The 24,537-nt window shown below is 43.4% G+C and overlaps 1 protein-coding gene across 8 annotated transcripts in view; it reads left to right on the top strand.

The window, feature by feature from the left end:
• Nucleotides 1-24,537, top strand: part of CSNK1G1 (casein kinase 1 gamma 1) — a 229,218-nt gene that overhangs the window by 114,440 nt on the left and 90,241 nt on the right. For 7 of the 8 annotated variants that reach the window (XM_065412650.1, XM_065412649.1, XM_065412651.1 and 4 more), the window contains one exon: nt 21,779-21,930. In XM_065412650.1, coding sequence (XP_065268722.1) covers nt 21,779-21,930 — 152 coding nt within the window. The remainder of the gene's footprint in view (nt 1-21,778; nt 21,931-24,537) is intronic. The other variant, XM_065412656.1, reaches the window with a different exon arrangement.

Genomic DNA, 24,537 nt, shown 5'->3' with positions numbered 1-24,537 from the left:
GAAGTTCGTCATCTTGAACTATGACCCAATGTAGGGCTACTTTACATAATTGCTATTTGTCATCTTATGTTTGTGTAGATCCTATAATTTTGAGTTCTTTTCCTAGAAAAATAAACTTTTTGCTCTAAATGAGAACTTCAGGTTGCAAAGTCAAAAGTCATGTTCACTGCTTTTGGTTTGACATCTCACAATAGGTTTTATTTTGTTTGTATAATACTTATGCTGCTTTTTAGTGCCTGTAGCATATTCCATATGAGTTAAGATAGATAGCTTTTTGCAAGATTTCCACTGACTAATCTGGTACGATATATCCTTGCATCAAATGCCAGCCATTTACTTAGGGTCAGATATGTTCTTATCCTTTATGTTTAAAAAACTAAGAATGGCCATACTGGGTCAGACCAAAGGTCCATCTAGCCCAGTATCCTGTCTTCTGACTGTGGCCAATGCCAGGTGCTTCAGAAGGAATGAACAGAACAGGTAATCATCAAGTGATCCATCCCCTGTCTCCCATTCCCAGCTTCTGGCAAACAGAGGCTAGGGACACCATTCCTACCCATCCTGGCTAATAGCCATTGATGGACCTATCCTCCAGGAACTTATCTAATTCTTTTTGGAATCCTGTTAGAGTCTTGGCCTTCACAACATCCCCTGGCAAAGAGTTCCACAGGTTGACTGTGTGGTATGAAGAAATACTTCCCTGTTTGATTTAAACCTGCTGCCTTTTAATTTCATTTGGTGACGCCCCCCTAGTTCTTGTGTTATGGGAAGGAGTAAATAACACTTCCTTATCTACTTTCTTCACACCAGTCATGATTTTATAGACCTCTATCTTATCCCCCTTAGTCATAGAACAGGGGTCAGCAACCTTTCAGAAGTGGTGTGCCGAGTCTTCATTTATTCACTCTAATTTAAGGTTTCGCGTGCCAGTAATACATCTTAACGTTTTTAGAAGGTCTCTTTCTATAAGTCTATAATATATAACTAAACTATTGTTGTATATAAAGCAAATAAGGTTTTAAAAATGTTTAAGAAGCTTCATTTAAAATTAAATTAAAATCCAGAGCCCCCCGGACCGGTGGCCAGGACCTGGGTAGTGTGAGTGCCATTGAAAATCAGCTCGCGAGCCGCCTTCGGCACGCGTGCCATAGGTTGCCTACCCCGTCATAGAATCATAGACTATCAGGGTTGGAAGGGACCTCAGGAGGTCATCTAGTCCAACCCCCTGCTCAAAGCAGGACCAATCCCCAGACAGATTTTTGCCCCAGTTCCCTAAATGGCCCCCTCAAGGATTGAACTCACAACCCTGGGTTTAGCAGGCCAATGCTTTTCCAAGCTGAAAAGTCCCAGTCTTATGAATCGGTCTATATATGAAAACTGTTCCATACCCCTATTCTTTTTTGTTGCCCTTTTCTTTACCTTTTCCAATTCCAATCTTTTTTGAGATGGGGTGACTAGGTCTGCACGCAGCATAAAAAATGGTGGTTGCTGAGCACCCACCGGCAGCACCCCTTTCAACACCTCCCTCTCCCCCCAGTGCCTCCTGCCCGCTGGCACGTCCCTCCGATCAACACTTCCTCCTCCCTCCCCACACCTCCTGCCCGTCTGCTGCAATCAGCTGTTTCGTGGCATGCAGGAGTCTGGGGCGGGAAGGGGGAGAAGCAAGGATGCAGCATGCTCAGGGGAGGGGGGGGAACGGGGTGGGAAGAGGCAGAGCATGGTTGGAGCCGGGGGGTGGGAAGAGGTGTGGCAGGGCAAGGGTGAGGCCTTGAGGGGAAGGGGTGGAGTGGGGGTGGGGCCCAGGGCAGAGCTGGGAGTCGAGCACCCCCTGGCACAATGGAAAGTCAGCGCCTGTGGCACGCAGTATTCAAGAAGTGGGCGTACAATGGATTTATATAGAGGCAATATGATATTTTTCTATCTTATTATCTATCTGTCTTATCTATCTAACTATTTAACGATTTTTTTAATCGCATCCTCCACTGTCGTAACTGAGTGCTTAGCTTGGAAGGCTGCATTAGAGAAGTTCTGGACTCAACTAGAAGATTAATGCTGCAATTATTCTTGTTGAAATGGAAGATTGTATTGCTCCCTTGCTTGGTGGTGGTAGTTTTTTGGACTACGTGGGTCAGTTTCCCACACAGTGGGAGCAGAAACTGATGACTCAGAACCAAGGTATCTTCTAGTGTCAATTGTTTTTTACAAAATGTACACATTGATTCCTTGAACAGAGATCGGAGACTGCATGCAGGCATCTCCAGTATTGCCAACCCCAAATGTTCAAAAATCATGAGTCAGGCTCACTAAAATCATGAGATTATGAAAAATAGTAGATTTGGTTTTCGTTTTTATTTGCCTTCTGCTTTTTGAGCCTTCAGGGTGCAGTGGGGTCACATTTTGAGGCTATTTCCACAGCCACGAGGGCTAGAAATTTACTTTTTTTTTTTTTTTAAACGAAGGCTGAAATCATCACGTATCCTCATGACTCCAGGAGCTGAGGCTTGAAGGAAAACCATAATTATCATGAGACTCATGACAAAATCATGAGAGTTGGCAACACTGCAACTCGCACTTGCAGAAACCTTGATTAAAGCACCACTGCCCTTTTACCAAGAGATGTATCTTGGGCATCTGTCTCTCTTGGGCTCTTCTGGAATCTCAGTTTAAACATACTTGCGTTGTTTATAATAGGATTTAAGGCATAGGCGCCGGCTTCCTCCAGGCCCGAGGGGGTGCTCAACCCCTCGCTCCACCTCAGATCCCACCCCAAGCCCCACCTCTTCTCCCAAGTCCCGACCCCTGCCCCACCCCACCTCTTCCCCGCCTCCTCCCGCCCAGTTCCAACCCCTTTCCTGAGCGTGCCCACTCCTCCCCCTTCCTTCCCGAGCCTCCTGCATGCCACGTAACAGCTGATTGTGGCAGGTGGGAGGCGCAGGGAGGGAGGGGGAGGAGTTGATCCGCGGGGCGGCAAGCGGGTGGGAGGCATTGGGTTGGGGGAGCGGGGAGCTGGCTGTCAGTGGGTGCTAAGCACCAATTACTTTTTTTCATTGTGGGTACTCCAGGGCTGGAGCACCCAGATTTGTTGCCTATGATCTAAGGCAGTGGTCTCCAACCTTTTTATGCCCAAGATCACTTTTTGAATTTAAGGGCAAGCCAGGATCTACCCTGCCCCTTCCCTGAGGCCCCATCCCTTCCCCAAAGCCCCGCCCCACTCACTACATCTCCCCTTCTCTCCATCGCTTGCTCTCCCCCACCCTCACTCACTTTCACCGGGCAGGGGGTTGGGGTTCGGGAGGGGAGTGCAAGCTCTGGGCTGGGGCCGAGGGGTTTTCCGTGCGGGAGGGGCGCTCTGGGCTGAGCCTGGGGCAGGGGGTTGGAGTGCAGGAGGGGGCTCAGGGCTGGGGCAGGGGCTTGGGGTGGAGGAGGGGGTATGGGGTGCTGGCTCCAGGAGGGGGGTTGGGATGCAGGCTCCTGCCAGGCGGCACTTACCTCAGGCGGTTCCCGGTCGGTGGCGCAGTGGGGCTAAGGCAGGCTCCCTGCCTTCCCCTGCCCCAGCCCCACGCCATTCCCGGAAGGGGCCAATGCGCCCCTGAAGCCCCTGGGGGAGGCACGTGGCTCTGCGGGCTGCCCCTCTTTGCAGTTCCCTGTTCCCAGCCAATGGGAGCTGCGGGGGCGGTGCTTGCAGGCAGGAGCAGTGTGCGGAGACCCCTCCTTCCTTCCTCCCCCGGAGTTGCAGGGGCATGCCGGCCGCTTCCGGGAGTGGTGTGGGGTTGGGGCTGGCAGGGTGCCTGCATTAGCAGCAGCCCTGCTGCACTGCCGGAGATCGCGATCGACTGGGAGAACCTCCAGGATTGACCAGTCGATCGCGATCGACCAGTTGGTGACCACTGATTTAAGGTATGGTATTGGCACATACTAGTTACCATGTGTATTAAAAAGTCTAGCCTTAACAAAGCACATTGTGCTTAACACATGTTAAAGTAGTCAAGTTGTATTAGCTAATATGCTAAAATCACGCCTTTAAATCTTCATGTAGGTGACACCACATGTCCCTCCCTCAGAACCTGAGCTTTTCACCTGGGAAACCCTTAACTAAAAGCTAGCCAAGTAGGACCACATGGCCTGAAAAGATGAACCTGGGTATTCATTTTGTGCAGCTGCTTTGCAATACAAAGGAACCTCAGGAAAGATTTGACTGCCCAGGCAAAGGGTACTTTAGCTCACATAGTCCCTTTACTTACTGTCTGTGCGGTGTTTCATCCTGAATGTTTAAACAGCAACTTAGCATGACATTACCATTTATTACCACAACAAAAGAATCTCTGAACTTGGAGACATGTACTGTGTGAATAAAGTGTTGGAAGCAGGTAGCATTTACATCATAGAATTTGTCTGGCAGAGTAATTGAACGCCACATATAAAATCCTGAATGATATGGAGATGCTCTTGTATCTGTCACTAAATCATGAGTTCCATATAGATTTCTTCATTGAGAGCCACTCTTTACTTACATTGGTTCAGCTTGTAGGGAAGAACTAAATCGTAAGGCCAGAAGGATCAACTAATCAGACCACTTGCGTAGCACAGGCCAGTGAACCTTACCTAGCAATTTCTGCGTTAAACCTATAACTTCTGTTTGAGCTATAGTACATATTTTTTGAAATATATCCAGTCTCTATTTTAAAAACTTTAAGGGATGGAGTATCCACTATGTCCCTAGGTAAATTATTCCAGTGTACACAGAGGTCATGTTACCTCTTTACTTGATATTCCCCAGTTTATACATCCAAGAATCCACATTAAACCCCTTAACTACAGCATCACACTAGGAGCTCATGTTCAACTGGTAACACTGGTCTACAATTTTTGAGAAGTCGTCTGCTTCAGAGATAAAATGTGCTATTTATTATGTATTTTGATGTGCTGAATTCAAATATGACAATTAAAACAACTGATTGGCTACTGTTTCTAAGATATTTAAGTTTTTACATTTTATGTCTATGTATATTGTGTAGATAGTAGAGTTTTAATCATAAATTGTAAACCTAGGTCTTTTCATGTGTTTATGATTGCTTTACATGATAATATTTTACCTGTCCTGTTTATGTAACACTTTAAAAATCAGCAAAAGGGTTATATAAATAAAATGTATTATGAAACAAAAGGCAAAAAACTATTATGTACATAGTTTAGTCCTATTCAGTGTCTACTCGGCGCTTCTTGGCTTGTCTCTTGTATTCATTAAATGGAGCATCTCTTGTCACTGTCCAGCAATAGTCTGCAAGCATTGATGAGCTCCATTTGCCCTGATAGCGTTTCTCCATTGTTGCAATGTCCTGGTGAAATCGCTCGCCGTGCTCGTCGCTCACTGCTCTGCAGTTTGGTGGAAAAAAATCTAGATGAGAGTGCAAAAAATGTATCTTTAGTGACATGTTGCAACCAAGGCTTTTGTATGCCTTGAGGAGGTTTTCCACCAACAATCTGTAGTTGTCTGCCTTGTTGTTTCCGAGAAAATTTATTGCCACTAACTGGAAGGCTTTCCATGCAGTCTTTTCCTTGTCACGCAGTGCATGGTCAAATGCATCATCTCGAAGAAGTTCACGAATCTGAGGACCAACAAAGACACCTTCCTTTATCTTAGCTTCACTTAACCTTGGAAATTTTCCACGGAGGTACTTGAAAGCTGCTTGTGTTTTGTCAATGGCCTTGACAAAGTTCTTCATCAGACCCAGCTTGATGTGTAAGGGTGGTAACAAAACCTTCCTTGATTCAACAAGTGGTGGATGCTGAACACTTTTCCTCCCAGGCTCCAATGACTGTCAGAGTGGCCAATCTTTCTTGATGTAGTGGGAATCTCTTGCACGACTATCCCATTCGCAGAGAAAACAGCAGTACTTTGTGTATCCAGTCTGCAGACCAAGCAAGAGAGCAACAACCTTCAAATCGCCACAAAGCTGCCACTGATGTTGGTCATAGTTTATGCACCTCCAAAGTTGTTTCATGTTGTCATAGGTTTCCTTCATATGGACTGCATGACCAACTGGAATTGATGGCAAAACATTGCCATTATGCAGTAAAACAGCTTTAAGACTCGTCTTCGATGAATCAATGAACAGTCTCCACTCATCTGGATCGTGAACGATGTTGAGGGCTGCCATCACACCATCGATGTTGTTGCAGGCTACAAGATGACCTTCCATGAAGAAGAATGGGACAAGATCCTTTTGACGGTCACGGAACATGGAAACCCTAACATCACCTGCCAGGAGATTCCACTGCTGTAGTCTGGAGACCAACAGCTCTGCCTTACTCTTGGGTAGTTCCAAATCCCTGACAAGGTCATTCAGTTCACCTTGTGTTATGAGGTGTGGTTCAGAGGAGGAGGATGGGAGAAAATGTGGGTCCTGTGACCTTGATGGTTCAGGACCAGAAGTTTCATCCTCTTCCTCTTCCTCGTCTGACTCAAGTGAGAATGATTCTGGTGCATCAGGAACCGGCAGTCCTTCTCCGTGGGGTACTGGGCGTATAGCTGATGGAATGTTTGGATAATGCACAGTCCACTTTTTCTTCTTTGACACACCTTTCCCAATTGGAGGCACCATGCAGAAGTAACAATTGCTGGTATGATCTGTTGGCTCTCTCCAAATCATTGGCACTGCAAAAGGCATAGATTTCCTTTTCCTGTTCAACCACTGGCGAAGATTTGTTGCACAAGTGTTGCAGCGTATGTGTGGGGCCCACCTCTTGTCCTGATCTCCAATTTTGCAGCCAAAAGAAAGGTGATAGGCTTTCTTAACCATAGTGGTTATACTGCGCTTTTGTGATGCAAAAGTCACTTCACCACAAACATAGCAGAAGTTATCTGCACTGTTCACACAAGTATGAGGCATCTCTGCTCACTTTGGCTAAACAGAAATGTGTCCCTTTGCAAAATCAAACACTGACAAATAAGAGAGCACGACACTGTATGATTTCTAGAGCTGATATAGGCCAATTTGTTCAGCAGAGTGATGTAAGCTTCGTTATGATTGCATCATCCATGACTTCTAGGAATAACATGATGCAATTCATATCATGTATGACGCAATACCAGCTTCAGATTGCATCGTTCATTGTTTTGCCTAAAAAGCAAGTACTGTCCAAACCCAGTCATAGATTTATTCATAGATCCAGTCAAAGATGTATTTTAGTCATTTCTGGTTTAAATTGAGATCCCTTCCCTTTATAACTCACTTATCCTCCGCCATTCCCAAGTCAAGGGTCGTATATACTGACCCAATAGCATATCTTGAAAACTAGAGCCAATCAACAATTTTAAGCATCATTTTCGTTCTCAGTGACCCAGAATTAGTAAAGTTTGACTACATTTATTTGAGAAGCATTTTGGCTGTAGAGCAGTGTAATCTGTCATGACCCCTGAATCCTTTTTCATTGTCATTGCTTTTCAGGATATGGTTCCCCATTTTGTAAGTATGACGTACACTTTTTCATCATAGTTGATTTTGCATTTGGCTGTGTTCAAATGAGTCCACCTACCCAAGTGATTCAGCTCAGTCTGTACAACTGACCCGTCCTCAACACTTACTGCTCCCAATCTGCTATATTGAGAAGTTCTACCATATCCCATAAAGGAATTTGTTCAATAAGAAAGAAGCATGCACAGCATCATGCTTATGATAAGCTCCAAGTGGAGGTAATTCTGAAAGCAGCATTACCTAATAAATAATGATATATCAGTTTTTTGTGATTTTAACCACCAGGGCCGGCTCCACGGTTTTGGCCGCCCCAAACAGCCCCAAAAAAAAAAAAGTCGCGATCTGCGGCGGTAATTCGGCAGAAGGTCTTTCGCTCTGAGCGGGAGTGAGGGACCGTCCGCTGAATTGCCGCCGAATAGCTGGACCTGCCGCCCCTCTCCGGAGTGGCCGCCCCAAGCACCTGCTTGCCAAGCTGGTGCCTGGAGCCGGCCCTGTTAACCACATCCTGGGAGGAGAGAAGTGATAATGGTCAATTCTGAGTACCTGAGGTGATGATCTTTCAACTGCAATTTTTGTCCTTTTTGAAGACATCTTATTTCTTAAAGGATTCAACTTTTTGGCTATTTTGAAAGAGATGGGTGAATTCTTGTGCCTTTTTTTCTTCCTCTGAGTATTTTGTGTTCATACAATTTTGAATTAAATTTTTGCTGGTTTAATTTATCTGATTAAATGAAATGCATGTTTACACTCCAGCGACTAGTCCCTGTCCCTGTTCTGCCAGATTCTCAGCACAAGGCAATGTTTTACCTTCTCATCCAGAGCTGGCAGTCAAAGAATGAAACTATCATATTTGGCTTCCAAATCAGAGTCTCCTAGCCAGGTTGTAAAAGCCCTCTCTGTCAGTCCATGCCACTGACCATCCAGAATAATGTTTGCCCCCTCAAATTACTGTTACCTTCTTTAGATAATGAACATTTTTGAAAATAAATATTTCAATCTGAGGTACATGACTGGCTCCTGGAAACTTAGCTACATCTGTCCCTGAAAACACACAAACCAGATCAAGTACGGTAGCTTCACTGAGTAGCATGAACCCAGATGCAGTGCAAGGAGCCTCACTTATGCCAGTTTTATTCTTGTTGTTTGGATGGTTCTGGAATAAGTCCCAGTTACTGGTTATAGTATAGACATACACTTGCTGGGTCTCTTCAGGATGTCTTCATACAGTTCTTTATTTTCTAAGCTATTTATGTTCAGTTATTTTGGGAGATCTTTGAATGACCTGTTAATTCCCTCTGACAACGTGGGTGAGATAATATCATTTATTGGACCAACTTCTGTTTTTGAGAGAGACCAGCTTTCTAGCTACACATAGCTCTTCCTTGGGTTCCTCTGGCTTTTGACCGGTTCTGTGTCTCAGCATTGGAACCAGATTTGCATACTATCAGTATACAATACATGCTGCTCTCCCACTGGGCTAGACTCTGCTTTTAATGCACTGTATAAAAAGAAAGGCTTAATGATCAAGATTTGTATAGCAGCTTATGTTTTCTGCCTCAACTAAATCATATCCCTTGTACAATATAATACTACAAGAGAATCAATACAACTAAGTAGCGTTGTCAGTCAAAGTCGTATTCAGGTGAACAGTTGGCCTCTTCTTTGGTCTAAGGAAAGCTGGTTGAGGAGGAATATTAAATAGATTCTAAATCTTAATTTCCCCAAATTCTCACTGGAGTTAGGAGAAGTGGGGGGGGGGGGAAATTCCAGGGATGAGAGCACTTTGGAGGGGGGATTTTTTTTTTTTTTTTTTTTTTTTGGAAGTAGCAAATGGGATTGCACTCCAAAGTCAGAGTATTAATTGGATACAATTGTCATATCTCCCTTTGCACATTACTTCATGAAGAGTGAATTTGAATAATTATTCATGTAAATCATGGTACTTCGCGCTGCTTTAGTGATGGTGCTCTTATCTTGATAAACAAGAACTCAGCTTCCTGTCCAGGGCACAGGGATTGGAAATGCGATAGAGGTGACCAGGTTAATGTCTACATGAGGAATGCCTCAAGATGCTCAATGGCAATCTCTCCAACCAGCCTCTGATGGCAGATTGTATAGTTATTAACTTTAATAATAGGAGTGTTTGAGGGTGGGGAGAAATGGAGACTAACCATGGAAGCCTACATTCATGCACTGACAAGTATTTCTCTTTTGAAAAATTCTTAGACAAGAATGATTTCAGTTGTGCATCTTTGCAGCCTGTTTGCATGTCTAAAATGCAAACACTTTGAAACTGAGGCAATAAATCTGGTGGGATTACTAATTTGCTTGGCAGGACAGCTGCTAAACGAGCAGAGAATAGAAAGATATTAAGAGAATCCATATGCTGCATAGTGTCAAATGTCAGGCAATGGTGACTGCCAAGTTACCTATAGCATAAGTAAATTAGGTTTGGTAAAGTGAGTAAAGGATTGCAGGAACCCTTAAAAACAGTGGGAACCCTTAAAAACTTGGCATTTACCAATATTACCATTTAGATGTTTCGGATAATACCCCCTTTTGGTAAGTACAGGACAGACCACAGATGGCAGTTTAAAAAAAAAAAAAAAAAGGCAAACCATAGGGCAAATGACCATTTTTTTAAAGGCATTCATGATGAATACCAGCACATCCAGTGTATCACTTTGCTAACAACTGGAAGTGTTTGCAGGTTGTGAAGCATGTGTTTGGCCCTGAGTCTTGCCTCTCAACAGTTTAGAGAGAATTAGACCAAAGAAACTTTCCATTGATCTTTTTTGGAAACATCTGACAATAATAAATAGCATTACACCACACAAAGTCCTCCAAAGATAACTAAGATCAGACTAACTTTAGAAATATAAGTGCTCTTCCATCTAACATGTTGAACTGAGTATGTGTGAGTCTGACATCACAAACTTGTGGCTTTTTGGTCTTCCCACCAATTTCAATCCTGGATCGGGTCTCCCGTGGAAAAGGTTTGCTGGTATAGCTGGACTGCCAAACCTTCCTAATGCAGACATAGGTTATACTGGCAAAAAAGTGCTTTTGCAGGTATAGTTTATACTAGTTTGGTAAGTGAAATAAGCTATACTAGCAAAAGCACTTGTATACCAGTACAGCTGTTCCTACACTAGGGCTTTTGCTGGTATAGAAATGTCACCAAAAATCACTCCCTTAACCAGCATTGGCTGCCAAAAGCCAGGCAGGGGAAACCACCAGGTGTGAGAGATGTGTTAAGCTAATGTGAAGTTAACACCTTTTGAGACCCTCACCCAGAAAAGTAAAATTAGACAAAACACCCACGCAGATGTCTAGAGACCTTTACCTGGACCAATAGCCTTAAAGGGTGGAAACGGGGTTTTCCCACAGACTTAACAAGTACACCATAAGAGACTGATGTGCGTACATACCTGTCATCAATACGCACATACATACTAGCCTATGGGGTAAGGGTACCCTAACATTTCTGTGGGTGAGGAATGAAATTTGGGCATAAGAGGAAGGAGTCCGGCATTTGCCCTATAAAAGAGGTAATCCACCTCAATAGAGGCTCTCTCTCTCTCTCCGTTCTCCATTATCTCCATTTTCTCCGTTCTTACTTTACTCCATCTCCATTTCTCACTATCTCCGTTCTCACTTTACTCTATTCTCATTTACTTCCTCCACTCTATCTATCTACGATGACTGCTACTATTTGTGCGCTATACTTGTCCTTCTTAAACTTTAAGTTTCAAGGGAACTAGGCTAAGCTTGGTTTTATTCTTAGTTTGATTATTAGGTTTTGATTTAAATTTGTTAGTCAAGTAAACCCTAGTCAGCTTTGATAGCTCTTAGCATTTTCTAAGCACTGCATCCCTCACTCAAGAATTGAGAAACCTGAACCACAAGTCTGTTCCTGTGTCTCTTACCACCAGGTTATCAAGGAAGGGTGTGAGTATATTAACTATAGCTTTGTTACATATAATACTATATTATCATATGTATCTTTTGAATACCAGTAATGCAATTGTAACTTTGTAACTCTGGGTATTTTACCATTTACTTACTATTATTGATTTTAATAAGTCTTTAAAACTATATCTGTCTCAGTGTGAGCTTCCTGTCATACCCCTGAGGGTCCTTTATAAATTCTGTGGAGCCTGATTCAGGACAAGAACTTTTATCTTCTGATCAAACAAATTGGTGAGCCTAAACCCATACTAATTAATATTAATAATAATAATTAATATTATTATTAAAATTAAATAAAATTAAATTAATAAATTAAATTCCCATATTATCCAAATTAATATTATCAGTACACCCTAAATCAGGCTACAGGTGTCTGTTGGTGAAGTCCCTCAGGAAGCAGGCAAGACAGCTGCAGAACAAGGTGGCTCATCTGCATAGCATCCAGGAACATGAGGACTTTGAGAGGATGCACATGGAGACATCTGGGATGGAGGATGCTATCCAACTACAGATGACTACAGCAGCACAAGTGGAGGAAGGAAAACTGGCTGCACTGCAAGGAGGAGACTAGCTGTTGGCCACCTCAGGCAATAGACCGTGCTTCCTCCCCCACCCCTCCCAAGTCCCTGTCCATCTAGTTGAAGAACCAGTATACTGTACTGTCAATACGTGGTGAAGAGCAGAACTCAATAACTAAGGAGGAGAAACCATTTGTTCCCAAGGCTGGGAGGTTTGCAGCTACTGCACCCGAGAGAAGAAGACAGCGTGCTTGTGGTTGGGGACATCCTTCTGAGGGGAATGGAGGCATCCATCTGCCAACCTGATATGATGTCCCAGGAAATGAACTGTCACCCTAGAGATCATGTCCAAGACATTATGGAAAGGTTGCTGAGGCTCATCCGCCCCCTGATGACTACCCCACGCTGCTCATCCATATAGGCACTCATGGTGCTGCCATGTCTGACCCTGAACAGATCAGAGCTCTGGGAGTCAGGGTGAAAGGGTCAGGGGAGCAGGTTGTGTTGGAGCAGTTTGTAGGGGAGCAGTGGAGGATAAGGACCCAAGCAGGGACACGTGCATCGTGGAGATGAATTCATGGCTGTGCATATGGTGTCAATGGGAGGGCTTTGGCTTCCTTGACCATGGAATGCTGTTCCGGGAAGATGATCTGCTGGAAAGAGTTGGGGGTTCACCTGACCAAAAAGGGGAAGAGCATCTTTGTGCACCGACTCACCAACCTAGTTGAGGAGGGCTTTGAACTGGGTTCAGTAGGGACAGGTAACAAAAGCCCAACAGTAAGTATAAAAAAGGTGAACTTAACAGAGGGTTAAATATTGGTGGGGGAGCATGGAAAATTACACTAGGGTCATAGGAGTGACGAGGAAAATCAGTGGGGGTTTCCTCCGGGCCTGGGAGTGCTCAACCCCCCCGCTCCACTCCAGGACCTGCCCCCACCCCACCCCTTTCCCCAAGTTCCCACCACTGCCCCGCATCTTCCTGCCCCGCCTCCTACTGGCCTGCACTAAAGAGTTTGCAGCCTAAAACAATAGGATAAAGGATGGGGGAGAGAGAAAGAAGAGTGGTGAAGTAACTTGCCCAAGATCACGCAAAAAAGTCAGGGAATAGCTGGGAACAGAACAAAGGTCTGAATCCTAGTCCAGTAGCCTATCCACTAGACCAGAGGTTCCCAAACTGTGGTACATGTACCAGTGGTGGTATGTGAGCTTGATGTTCCATCCATTCACTTCCCAGCAAGTTAAGAAGGTGGTTCATCATGAGCTAATAAAGTTGCTTTACTAAACTGTGTACTAAGGAATTATTTGTTTTGTGTGGTCATTAAGTGATAAGTCATCATTCTGGAATAGGAACAGGGTGCACTTTTCACTACACAAATCTTACAGAACAAAAGGAGCTATCCCTTTAGAGTGGACCTACTACCTTGTTGCCTATGTTAGTCCTCCTTGTACAAAATCATATGTTGGTCATTGAGTGGGGGCAGGGTTGTCTTTTATTTCCATACTGCAAGTACTCAAGCTGTGTGGGGAAGAAGGGAGGAGCTGGTGTGCCCTCCTCCTTCCCAGCGTTGCCATCTTTCCAGTTGGCAATCAACCTGACCATGCTTCTGCCAACTGTTGTCTGCACCTCTTACCATTGCACCCATGGTTTTCAGAAAAATATTATAAATGAGTGAGTGTACGAGTTCTCTTGTGGTGTGTAAAGTATCATAAGGGCAATATGAAATGAATTTTGGCCTTGTAAAAATATATTCACATACTTCTGTCTCTTTTAAAACCCTTTGGTTTCACCAACTGTCCTTTTCATTCTTGCAACCGGGAAGCAAGCTCTATCCCTTCTCGTGAAGGAAATAAGGCAGCATGGGGAATAGAAAAATGGTTTCTGTGTGGGAAAATCCACTTGGTTTTAGTGAAACAAAACCCTGGAGTCAAAGATTCAGCAGGTAGGCCTAAGCATGTTCATTATTTATACCACATAGTTGTTTCATTGACATGCCAACACTTCAGGTGACATGTATTGCATCCATCCCCCTCAAGGGGACCCCCTGTTGGCAGAACAGGATAGAAGCAGAGGGTGACTGCTTTAGGATTGGATCCATGATCCTTTTCCCTCCCATTCCCCAAAGCATCAAGGGAGAGACAACCTCAACAATGGAGATACAGGGTCACGCTGTGGTTGCCTAACTGTTGCCGTCACTGATGTTCAGGACCATTTTATTTGCAAGTGGAGATGGATCTTGTAAAGAGCTCCACACAGAGAAGGAGCTTTGGGGAGTTATGGATGGTGGTATTTAGGAGGATACACACTGAACCCCCATGTTTAGCACAGGGGGGTTGTTAAAGCTACCTTACTTTCTCTTTTTCTAATCCTTTTGGGTTTAACAATTTCCTCTTGTCTCCCTATCTTTGACCTCTTCTTCATCCGGGAACCCACATTTTTCCTAGTTCTGCCTTTCCCCCCCGACTCTACCCTTCCACCCTTCTCTGGCCTGTGTTATACAGGAGGTCAGACTAGATGGTTCCTTCTGCCCTTGGAATCTGTGGATCTATTAATCTGTCTTTTGCCTTTTTTGTTGCCATGAGTCTACCAATTCCTCCCCCCCCCCCCTTCCAATATCCTTTGCCATTCTTCAAGCTCTTCCTACTGTTGCTTCAGTTTCCTCCTGGTGCTCATCTTCAGTCACTTGGTTTCTTTTTGTTGCCCATGCTGGTGGATGGGTTTCCCAATATCCAATTCTCAGAGCCTCCAACCTGCCTCCTCTTTGTCCCTCCAGCATCGTTGGTGACCTGCTTCTATGTTATTGGAACCCAGTATGAGATCAGGGGCACCTGCTGGGAAGTTAGAAAGAGTGAGTGCCAATATGATCTGACAATAAACAGTGCCAGTAAAGCGTACCAGCTAATTCCAGCTGTGTACATTGAGATGACCCAATCCTTACTAATGAGGTGTTGCTGGTCTCTGAAATGGGATATTTAAAACCCTGCTGGAGCTGACTTGGCCCAGTACTACTCATGCTCTGCTCTTTGAATTGGTTCTGTAGCGAAGAAAGCGAACACTCTTGAGCTGGACTTCTCTTTTCTAAAAGAGACGGTACATTCTTTTTATTGTCTTACCTCAATTGTTTGGATCTAATCCAAAGATCCATTAAGTGTTTCAGTCCACAAAGGTCATCCTCTCAACACGGTAAATGTTTGTGTAGCTGTTGAACATAGAACATAAAAATTCTGGTGGCTAGACATGCAGTTTCTACAAGTACTTTAAGTACCTCACTAATTTGTTCTGGTGACTGGCAGACTACAGTATAAATCCCCAAAATTAATGAATTAACATAAGTGAACAAACACAATTTTAAAAAATAGAGAATAATCTTTGACAAACAGTACCCTGTGTGAACAAAGCTTTAGTTATACTGGACAAGCTTTAGATATACTTCATAGTAGGCTAGTAACAGTTCAGTAGGATTGTTTTAGTAATAAGAAACCTCTGTACAACATTCATTGCATTTTTAAGAACTGGGAAGTGCTATTGTTTATGTTGTGAATCATGCATTGTGTGGATTAGCTGGATTTTCCAAAGGTACAGTAGAGGCAAAAGTTACTGTAGTTGTGAGTTTGCTCTAATTTTATATGTCCTCCTTCACACCACCTTTCCTTGTGTGGAAGAAAATAGTTCGTGATCAAGTAACTAAAAATGGTATAATGTACAAGTGTGCAGAATTAAGGTGTATGGGCTACCTTAATTCTGGCACTTCCTAAATTTTGAGTAAATGATTCTTGCAACTTAACTTCCAATATAGTCTTTTTGCCTGGAACAGAATATGTTATATATACATATTTGATCCCTTAAACATCATGTAATATACATGGTAGAGTTTAGAAGGGGGTTCGAGCAGCTAATGGAGCAAAGGCAAGGGGTGGCTGAAGGGGAATGCTCGGGGGTGCAGATGGAAGCGGGGGCTATGGTCTGTGAGGGGGGAATGTCGGGGGGAGAACAAGAGCAGTGGAAGCATGTGACCGTGAGAAGCAGGCCAAGGAAAAGGAGGGCTAGTGAGGGGGAAATAGAACTCAGGAACAGGTTTGGGTGTTTGGCTAACGAGGAGGGGACGCAGCAGGTGGTAACTGATGGTGGGAGGCAGAGGAAGAAAAGAAGGGCAGCTAGTCCAATAAACAGGGGGGAGGAGTTGATGGAAACAGCATCAATACTCGGCCCCAGGAGGATACAGGATGGCAATAGGGGGACTATAAGGGAAAATAGAGACAGACAGGAGTTACGGCCGCAGGGAACAGGGGATAGATTGGTAGATTGCGCTGCCCCCAGGCAAAGGCAGGTTTATGTGATTGGGGACTCCTTACTGAGGAGGCTAGACAGGCCTGTGACCAGGGCAGACCCAGAAAACAGAAGGGTGTGCTGTCTGCCGGGCGCTAAGATACGGGATGTGGACCTGCGGTTGAAAAGGATCCTGAAAGGAGCAGGTAAGAACCCCTTGATCGTCCTTCATGTAGGAACGAATGACACGGCTAGGTTCTCGCTAGAGAGAATCAAGGGAGATTATGCCAGGCTGGGGAAGATGCTTAAGGAAGTCGAGGCTCAGATTATCTTCAGTGGGATTCTGCCTGTTCCTAGAGAAGGACAGCAAAGGGCAGACAGGATTGTGAGGATAAATAGCTGGCTAAGGGAGTGGTGCTATAAGGAGGGCTTTGGGATGTATGGCCACTGGGAGGCTTTCGGGGACAGACAGCTGTTCTCACGGGATGGACTTCACCTGAGTAGGGAAGGAAATAGACTTCTGGGAGGGAGGCTGGCTCATCTCATCAAAAGGGCTTTAAACTAGGAACTTGGGGGAGACGGTTGGGAGATGTCCAGTTAATCTCCACGCCAGATTCCAACACTGAAAAAGAGGGCGAAGAGATAAGCACAGATATAGGTAGGGGTAGGGAATTGGACATAAGAAGGAGGGGGCGGATGGACAGTACGGGGTCCGTACCAAATTGCATAACTAATGGGAGAAAGGATAGACAGCATACAGTAAGATGTTTATACACGAATGCGAGAAGCCTAGGTAACAAAATGGAGGAATTGGAGCTCCTGGTCCAAGAAATGAAACCTGATATCGTAGGAATAACCGAAACGTGGTGGAACTGTAGTCATGACTGGAGTACAGGTATGGAAGGGTATGTGCTGTTTAGGAATGACCGGAAAAAAGGTAAAGGTGGGGGTGTGGCATTGTATGTCAATAATGAGCTAAAATGTAAAGAAATAATAAGTGATGGAATGGATAAGACGGAGTCTGTATGGGCAATAATTACACTGCGTAAAAGAACTACTAGAGGCTCCCCTGAGATACTGCTTGGGGTGTGCTATAGACCGCCAGGATCTAGCCTGGATGCGGACAGAGAACTATTTAATGTTCTTAAGGAAGTAAAAACTAATAAGAGCTGTGTAATCATGGGGGACTTTAACTTCCCAGACATAGATTGGGGAACAAATGCTAGTAACAATAATAGGGCTCAGATGTTCCTAGACGTGCTAGCAGATGAATTCCTTCATCAAGTAGTAGCTGAACCGACGAGGGGGGATGCCATTTTAGATTTGGTCCTGGTGAGTAGTGAGGACCTCGTTGAGGAAATGGTTGTAGGGGACAACCTTGGCTCGAGTGACCATGAGCTAATTCGGTTTAAACTAAATGGAAGGATTAACACAAATAAAACTCTGACTAAGGTTTACGATTTCAAAAAGGCCAACTTTAATAAATTAAGGCAACTACTTAGGGAAGTGGATTGGGCTAACATACTTAGAGAGCTAAAGGCAGATGAGGCCTGGGATTATTTCAAGTTGAAGTTGCACGAGCTGTCCGAGGCCTGTATCCCGAGAAAGGGAAAACGGTTAGTAGGCAGGAGAATTAGACCTAGCTGGATGAGCGGGCGTCTCAAAGGGGCGATTAAGAAAAAACAGAAAGCGTACAAAGAATGGAAGAGGGGAGAGATCGGCAAGGAAACCTACCTTATTGAGGTCAGAGCATGTAGGGATGCAGTGAGAAAGGCCAAAAGCCGTGTAGAGTTGGACCTCGCGAGGGGAATTAAATCCAATAGTAAGAGGTTTTATAGCCATATAAATAGGAAGAAAACAAAGAAAGAGGAAGTGGGACCGCTGAAGAATGTAGATGGAGTGGAGATTAAGGATAATCTAGGCATGGCACAATATCTAAATGAATATTTTGCGTCGGTCTTTAATAAGGCTAATGAAGGGCTTAGGAATAGAGGGAGCAGGACAGAGGGGAATAAAGGAGGGGCGATTGACATTACAGTATCAGAGGTGGAAGCTAAACTTGACCAGCTAAATGGGACTAAATCGGGCGGACCGGATGATCTTCTTCCTAGAATATTGAAGGAGCTGGCGCGAGAAATTGCAAGCCCCTTAGCGATAATTTTTAATGAATCTGTAAACTCGGGGGTGGTACCGTTGGACTGGAAAATAGCTAATGTGGTTCCTATTTTCAAGAAGGGGAAAAAAAGTGACCCGGGTAACTACAGGCCTGTTAGTTTAACTTCTGTAGTATGCAAGGTCTTGGAAAAAATTTTGAAGGAGAAAGTAGTTAAGGACCTTGAGGTGAATGGCAATTGGGACAAATTACAACATGGGTTTACGAAAGGCAGATCGTGCCAAACCAACCTGATCTCCTTCTTTGAGAAAGTAACAGACCTTCTAGATAAAGGAAATGCGGTGGATCTAATTTACCTCGATTTTAGTAAAGCGTTTGATACTGTGCCGCACGAGGAATTATTGGTTAAATTAGAAAAGATGGGGATCGATATGAAAATCCAGAGGTGGATAAAGAACTGGTTAAAGGGGAGACTGCAGCGGGTAGTACTGAAAGGTGAACTGTCAGATTGGAGGGAGGTCACCAGTGGGGTTCCTCAAGGTTTGGTTTTGGGTCCTATTTTATTTAATCTATTCATTACTGACCTCGGAACCGAATGTAGGAGTGGGCTGATAAAGTTTGCGGATGACACAAAGTTGGGAGGTATTGCCAATTCGGAGAAGGATCGGGATATTCTGCAGGGAGACTTGGATGACCTTGTAAATTGGAGTAACAATAATAGGATGAGATTTAATAGTGAGAAGTGTAAGGTGATGCATTTAGGGATGACTAACAAGAATTTTAGTTATAAGTTAGGGACGCATAGGTTGGAAGTGACGGAGGAGGAGAAGGACCTCGGAGTCCTGGTTGATCGCAGGATGACTATGAGTCGGCAATGTGACGTGGCTGTGAAAAAAGCTAATGCGATCTTGGGATGCGTTAGGCGAGGTATTTCTAGTAGGGACAGGGAGGTGCTGCTTCCGTTATACAAGGCGCTGGTGAGACCTCATTTGGAGTACTGTGTGCAGTTCTGGTCTCCTATGTTTAAAAAGGATGAACTCAAACTGGAACGGGTGCAGAGAAGGGCCACTAGGATGATCCGAGGAATGGAAAACCTTTCCTATGAAAGGAGACTCGAGGAGCTCGGTTTGTTTAGCCTAACCAAAAGAAGGCTGAGGGGGGATATGATTGCTCTCTTTAAATATATCAAAGGGATTAATACCAACGAGGGAGAGGAATTATTTCAGCTCAGTAGTAATGTGGACACGAGAACAAATGGATATAAACTGGCCGTGGGGAAGTTTAGGCTTGAAATTAGACGAAGGTTTCTAACCGTCAGAGGGGTGAAATTTTGGAACAGCCTTCCGAGGGAAACGGTGGGGGCGAAAGACCTCTCTGGCTTCAAGATTAGGCTTGATAAGTTTATGGAGGGAATGGTTTGATGGGATAACGTGATTTTAGTCAATTAGGCATTAACGTGCCATCGCTGGTAAAATGAGGGTCCGGCTGTAGAATCTTGCCTGTATGCTCGGGGTTCTACTGATCGCCATATTTGGGGTCGGGAAGGAATTTTCCTCCAGGGTAGATTGGCAGAGGCCCTGGAGGTTTTTCGCCTTCCTCCGCAGCATAGGGCAGGGGTTGCAGGCTGGAGGATTCTGTTGTGGGTGGGTCAGCTTTTGTGGCCTGCATCATGCGGGAGGTCAGACTAGATGACCATATTGGTCCCTTCTGACCTTAAAGTCTATGAGTCTATGTTCTGGGATTCTTTGGTTTCACTGATGTCTGAGAACAAATTGTTTAAACAAACATCTAATTCTTGTCTATATGCGTAATTAATGTTATCTGAGCAGCCGGTAATCTATCTTTTGTATGTTAAAAATGGACAAGTCAATTTGGCATTGGGCTCAACTCTTTGAGGTTGTTTCAAAATAAGTATCCCCACTCCCCGTTACCGTTTGAAACTGTTTATGAAGCAAAGGCTGAAAGCATATTCTACAATAAAATACAATGCTTCCGCTGCATTGTCTCAGACAGATGCAAGGAGGCTGAGTTCCTGTACTAGAAGAAACCTTGGAGTGCTAGCTGTTGGCCAAAATCACATAGCATTGAATCAACTCTATATACCAATCAATTAGAATTATTTCACAGGGCAGCAAATTCAAGAAGTGCAACTCTGCTTTGACAATGAGGAGTCCTTGTGGCACCTTAGAGACTAACAAATTTATTTGGGCATAAGCTTTCATGGGCTAGAACCCACTTAATCAGATGCGTGGAGTGGAAAATACCATAGAAGGTGTGTGTGTGTGTGTGTGTGTGTGTGTGTGTGTGTCAGTCTAACGAGACAATTCATTTAACAGTAGAATTCCAAGGGAGGAAAAATCACTTTTGTAGTGGTAATGAGGGTGGCCCATTTCAAACAGTTGACAAGAAGGTGTGAGTAACAGTAGGGGGGAATTAGTATGGTAAAATTAGGTTTTGTAATGACGGTTACCACTCTGAAACTCTGCTTTGGTTTGTTCAGTGAGTGTTCAAAACAAACCAGTGCAACAGGAATCTGCAAGATCAGCCTTGTGTTGACTGAGCCATTGTTTCCCCCTTTCTGGTGCCCTTTGGAAAAGGATTTGCATTTATCATCCAATGTTGACATCAGAGTTGAATATACATTTTGTTTTATTGGCATGTTAAAAATGTATTCCTGTGCCTTTTTGTGTAGGAGTGTCGGCAGAGAGAACTGACTACAGTTAGCAACCACTTACCAAGGATTTTGTGTATGATTTAGCAAAATAATTTTACAGATAAGCTTAACTGATTTGATAAATTTCTTATTTCACTGAGTGAAATAAGATATAAAGATTAAAAATCTTTGCATTTTTAAAAGAGAGATTACTTTTATAGTGCTTGTGTGTGTTTAATTATAACTGTTTTATTAAAATGTATGTATATTAACATAAAACAGATTATGTAAAGCTATGCTGAAAACAACATACATTGGTTTACAAAGGAGCCCTTTCTTGACCATATTTTTTTTTTTTTAAAGTAAAAAGGTTTTACCTCTTTCCAGCTGCTTGAACTAGTCACAACATAGACTTGTTTGGGGTTCATGGCCCCCAAATGTTTAGTGTAAAGCAGGGAACTTCTTACAAATATCTTCTATGACCCAAACTTTTGCAGTGCTAGAATTAGATATTTCATATGCTTATAGTATTTGTTGCCCTAAAATCCATATGCTTTACAAAGGCTTACTTTGAGAAGAACATATACTGGTGTGCACTTCTTTCCATCCATATCAATAAATACATGTGGAAACTTTTTTTCTGCTTGCTGAGCAAGATCTGTAATGGGGACTATGAGTTAAGCAATAAAAATAAAGTTTGGGGACAACAAAGGGTCTGACTTGATAGGAGTAATACTAGTGCAGTCCTGCTCACTTGTTTAATTTTTCCCCCTGTTCTTACAGCTGAAGGCCTCCCCCAGGTGTATTACTTTGGGCCATGTGGAAAGTACAATGCCATGGTACTTGAACTACTTGGTCCTAGCTTGGAAGATTTGTTTGACCTCTGTGATAGAACTTTCACTTTGAAGACGGTATTAATGATAGCCATCCAGCTGGTGAGTAGTGACATTGCTGGCAGGGCCTCTGCCACCTTCTTTGAACTATTGTAATTTGTGTTATAATCAACAATATCTTAACTATTGATGGGTAAAATTAATAGCCATTGGCCTGTCAGCCCTTGCTGTAATACTCTCTTGAAGGATTTATTATTCAGACATAACAGTCTGAATGGGGTACAGACTCTCTAGATATGGGAGAAAACTACTACTTCCTCCAAATTTGAATAAAATTCTTATTTAGGAGGGAGGGGTGGTTAGTTCTCTGCTCTCCGCACTCTGTACTAAGCTCTGATTAGTCTTTAATCACTTTCTGGATCATTAATATGAACGGATATTGCCACTCCTTAAGTACAATTGGTCAGAGGGTCATTGAATACCTAGTCCTCAGCTGAGCAGATTGTGTCGTTGCTGTCCCGAGCATCAAGAGTAAATCAGAATGGGGAATTCTGTAAGGTTCCAGGATGTACTTGAAGGAAATATTCCTTTAGCAAGAAAAAGTCAAGCTGTAACTATCCTATTAAACCACTTAATGACTTGTTAGCTGTGGAGTAAGTTCATATTAACACTGAATTACTCCATGCATTTAACACTAACTATGGTGCCTTGAAACATTATAGCATGACATGAAACAAATGCAGGGAAACATACACTGTATTAAAGTAACACTAGTCCTCACTAAGTGACGTAAATGGTGGGGTTCAGAATCCAGGCAGTTGGTAACTCACAACCACAACACCTCCCTGGTGATCAGTGTGTGTGTACTTCAATACTTGGGCATGACAAAGTGAGACAGGTTCAGTGACAGGTTTTAATTTTGATTTCCTTGTTTGTTATGCTTTACAGTGAATCTGAATTAGAACACTATTTTAATTCTTATCCTGACCCAGCCATTGACTTGCTGTATGGGAACATCGCTTTGCCTGTTTGTGACTGTTTTCCTTCCCACCCCGTGTCTTGTCTATTTACATTGTAAGCTCTTCAGGGTAGGGGGGACTGTTTCCTTCTATGTGTTTGTTCAATGCCTCAGACAATGGGGCCCAGATCTCAGTTGGGCCCTCTTGATGCTACTGTAATAACAATACGTAAAAATAATAATGTAGCTGTTCTCTATATTGTGTCTGAGAAGTGCACTGTCAGTTCAGATCTTTACATTAACTATCCGAGGGAGTGGAGGAATGAAAGATCACTTGGGCCCAGTGCACTACCATAGTAACTATAATCATGGCTGAACTTATCAGATCCATTCTTGTTTGTATAGCACAAATAGGTTACAGCTGTGAAAGAGAACCTAGCAGTTTTAGCCTAGCAGTTTGGCCATAGCACCATCTACATTACAAATGATAGCACCATTTTCTTTAGGAGAGTCTGGTCCCTTTTCTCCTGAGCTATGTTTCTTTTTCCAATTTCACCCGCTGTTCTCAGCAGTTTGATCTGCAGGGTTGGCCTGAGAGTCCAAGATCAGCCCAGATGGTTCCTGTAATGGCCCTCCTTACCCTGCACTCTCATCTAGGATCAGCAGGACTAATCACTGTGACCGACACATCTCAGGCTCTTCGGTGCATGTGCAGCAAGTTACAAACTGGCAGAAAGCCGCAGCATCTTGTTTTTCATGCCAAGTGGTCAACTTCATACTTCCTATGACATATTTAAAAATAAATCTGTTCTATGAATAAATATGAAGAGCTAAGTAAACGGCTAAGAAACAGCTAGGGGCTAGAATGGGGGGGCTTAGATTTATAGATATGTGAAGGGAGTAAACAACCAGAAGGGAGAGGAATCAGTTATTCAAGGAATGTAATTAGGAGTAATGGGAGAAATTACAAAGTAAGTGTTAAGCTCTATATCAGGAAAATCTTCCTGGCAATGAGACCTATTAAATTGTGGTATAGTATCTCTAGGGAAGAGATGAAACCCTCTTGTTTAGAACGTTTAAAATTAGACTACACAATAGGATATAATCCTGCCTTGGCAGGAAGATGAACTAAGTGGGTCTTAATGTCTTTGCCATCTCCAATTTACACTCAAATACAATTAGATGGAATCTTAAGGGCTTTTTTTCTTACTATAATACAGCTGTATTTCACATACACCTCTACCTTGATATAACGCTGTCCTTGGGAGCCAAAAAATCTTACCGCGTTATAAGTGAAACCGTGTTATAGCGAACTTGCTTTGATCCGCCGGAGTGCGCAGCCCCGCCCCCCCGGAGCACTGCTTTACCGCGTTATATCAGAATTTGTGTTATATTGGGTCGCATTATATCGGGGTAGAGGTGTACCTTAAAGGTAGTGTAATAAATGTGTGTGTCGAAGCAGTTTTCTCTCTTTCTTCCCTATTGAGAATTTTATGGGTATATTAATCCTGAATAACTCATTCATCTTTGATGCTTTATATTGTCCCCTTAATAATATCAAGCTGACATAACTTTCTCCTGGCCACAGCTGCAACAGAATCCCAAGATAATTTACTTCAAGGAAACAACATTCCTGAAGTGAGACAAAGTTTTAAAGTTTAAAATGGCTTCTTAAGTATTGCCAGTCCCAAAATTCACAAACCATGAGTCAGACCCCAACAGATTGCGATTATTTAAAATGATCAGATCAT

Source organism: Emys orbicularis, chromosome 10 (genome assembly GCF_028017835.1).
Source record: "Emys orbicularis isolate rEmyOrb1 chromosome 10, rEmyOrb1.hap1, whole genome shotgun sequence".
In the NCBI taxonomy this organism is placed as follows: domain Eukaryota; kingdom Metazoa; phylum Chordata; order Testudines; family Emydidae; genus Emys; species Emys orbicularis.
This window is presented reverse-complemented; position numbering and strand designations above follow the sequence as displayed.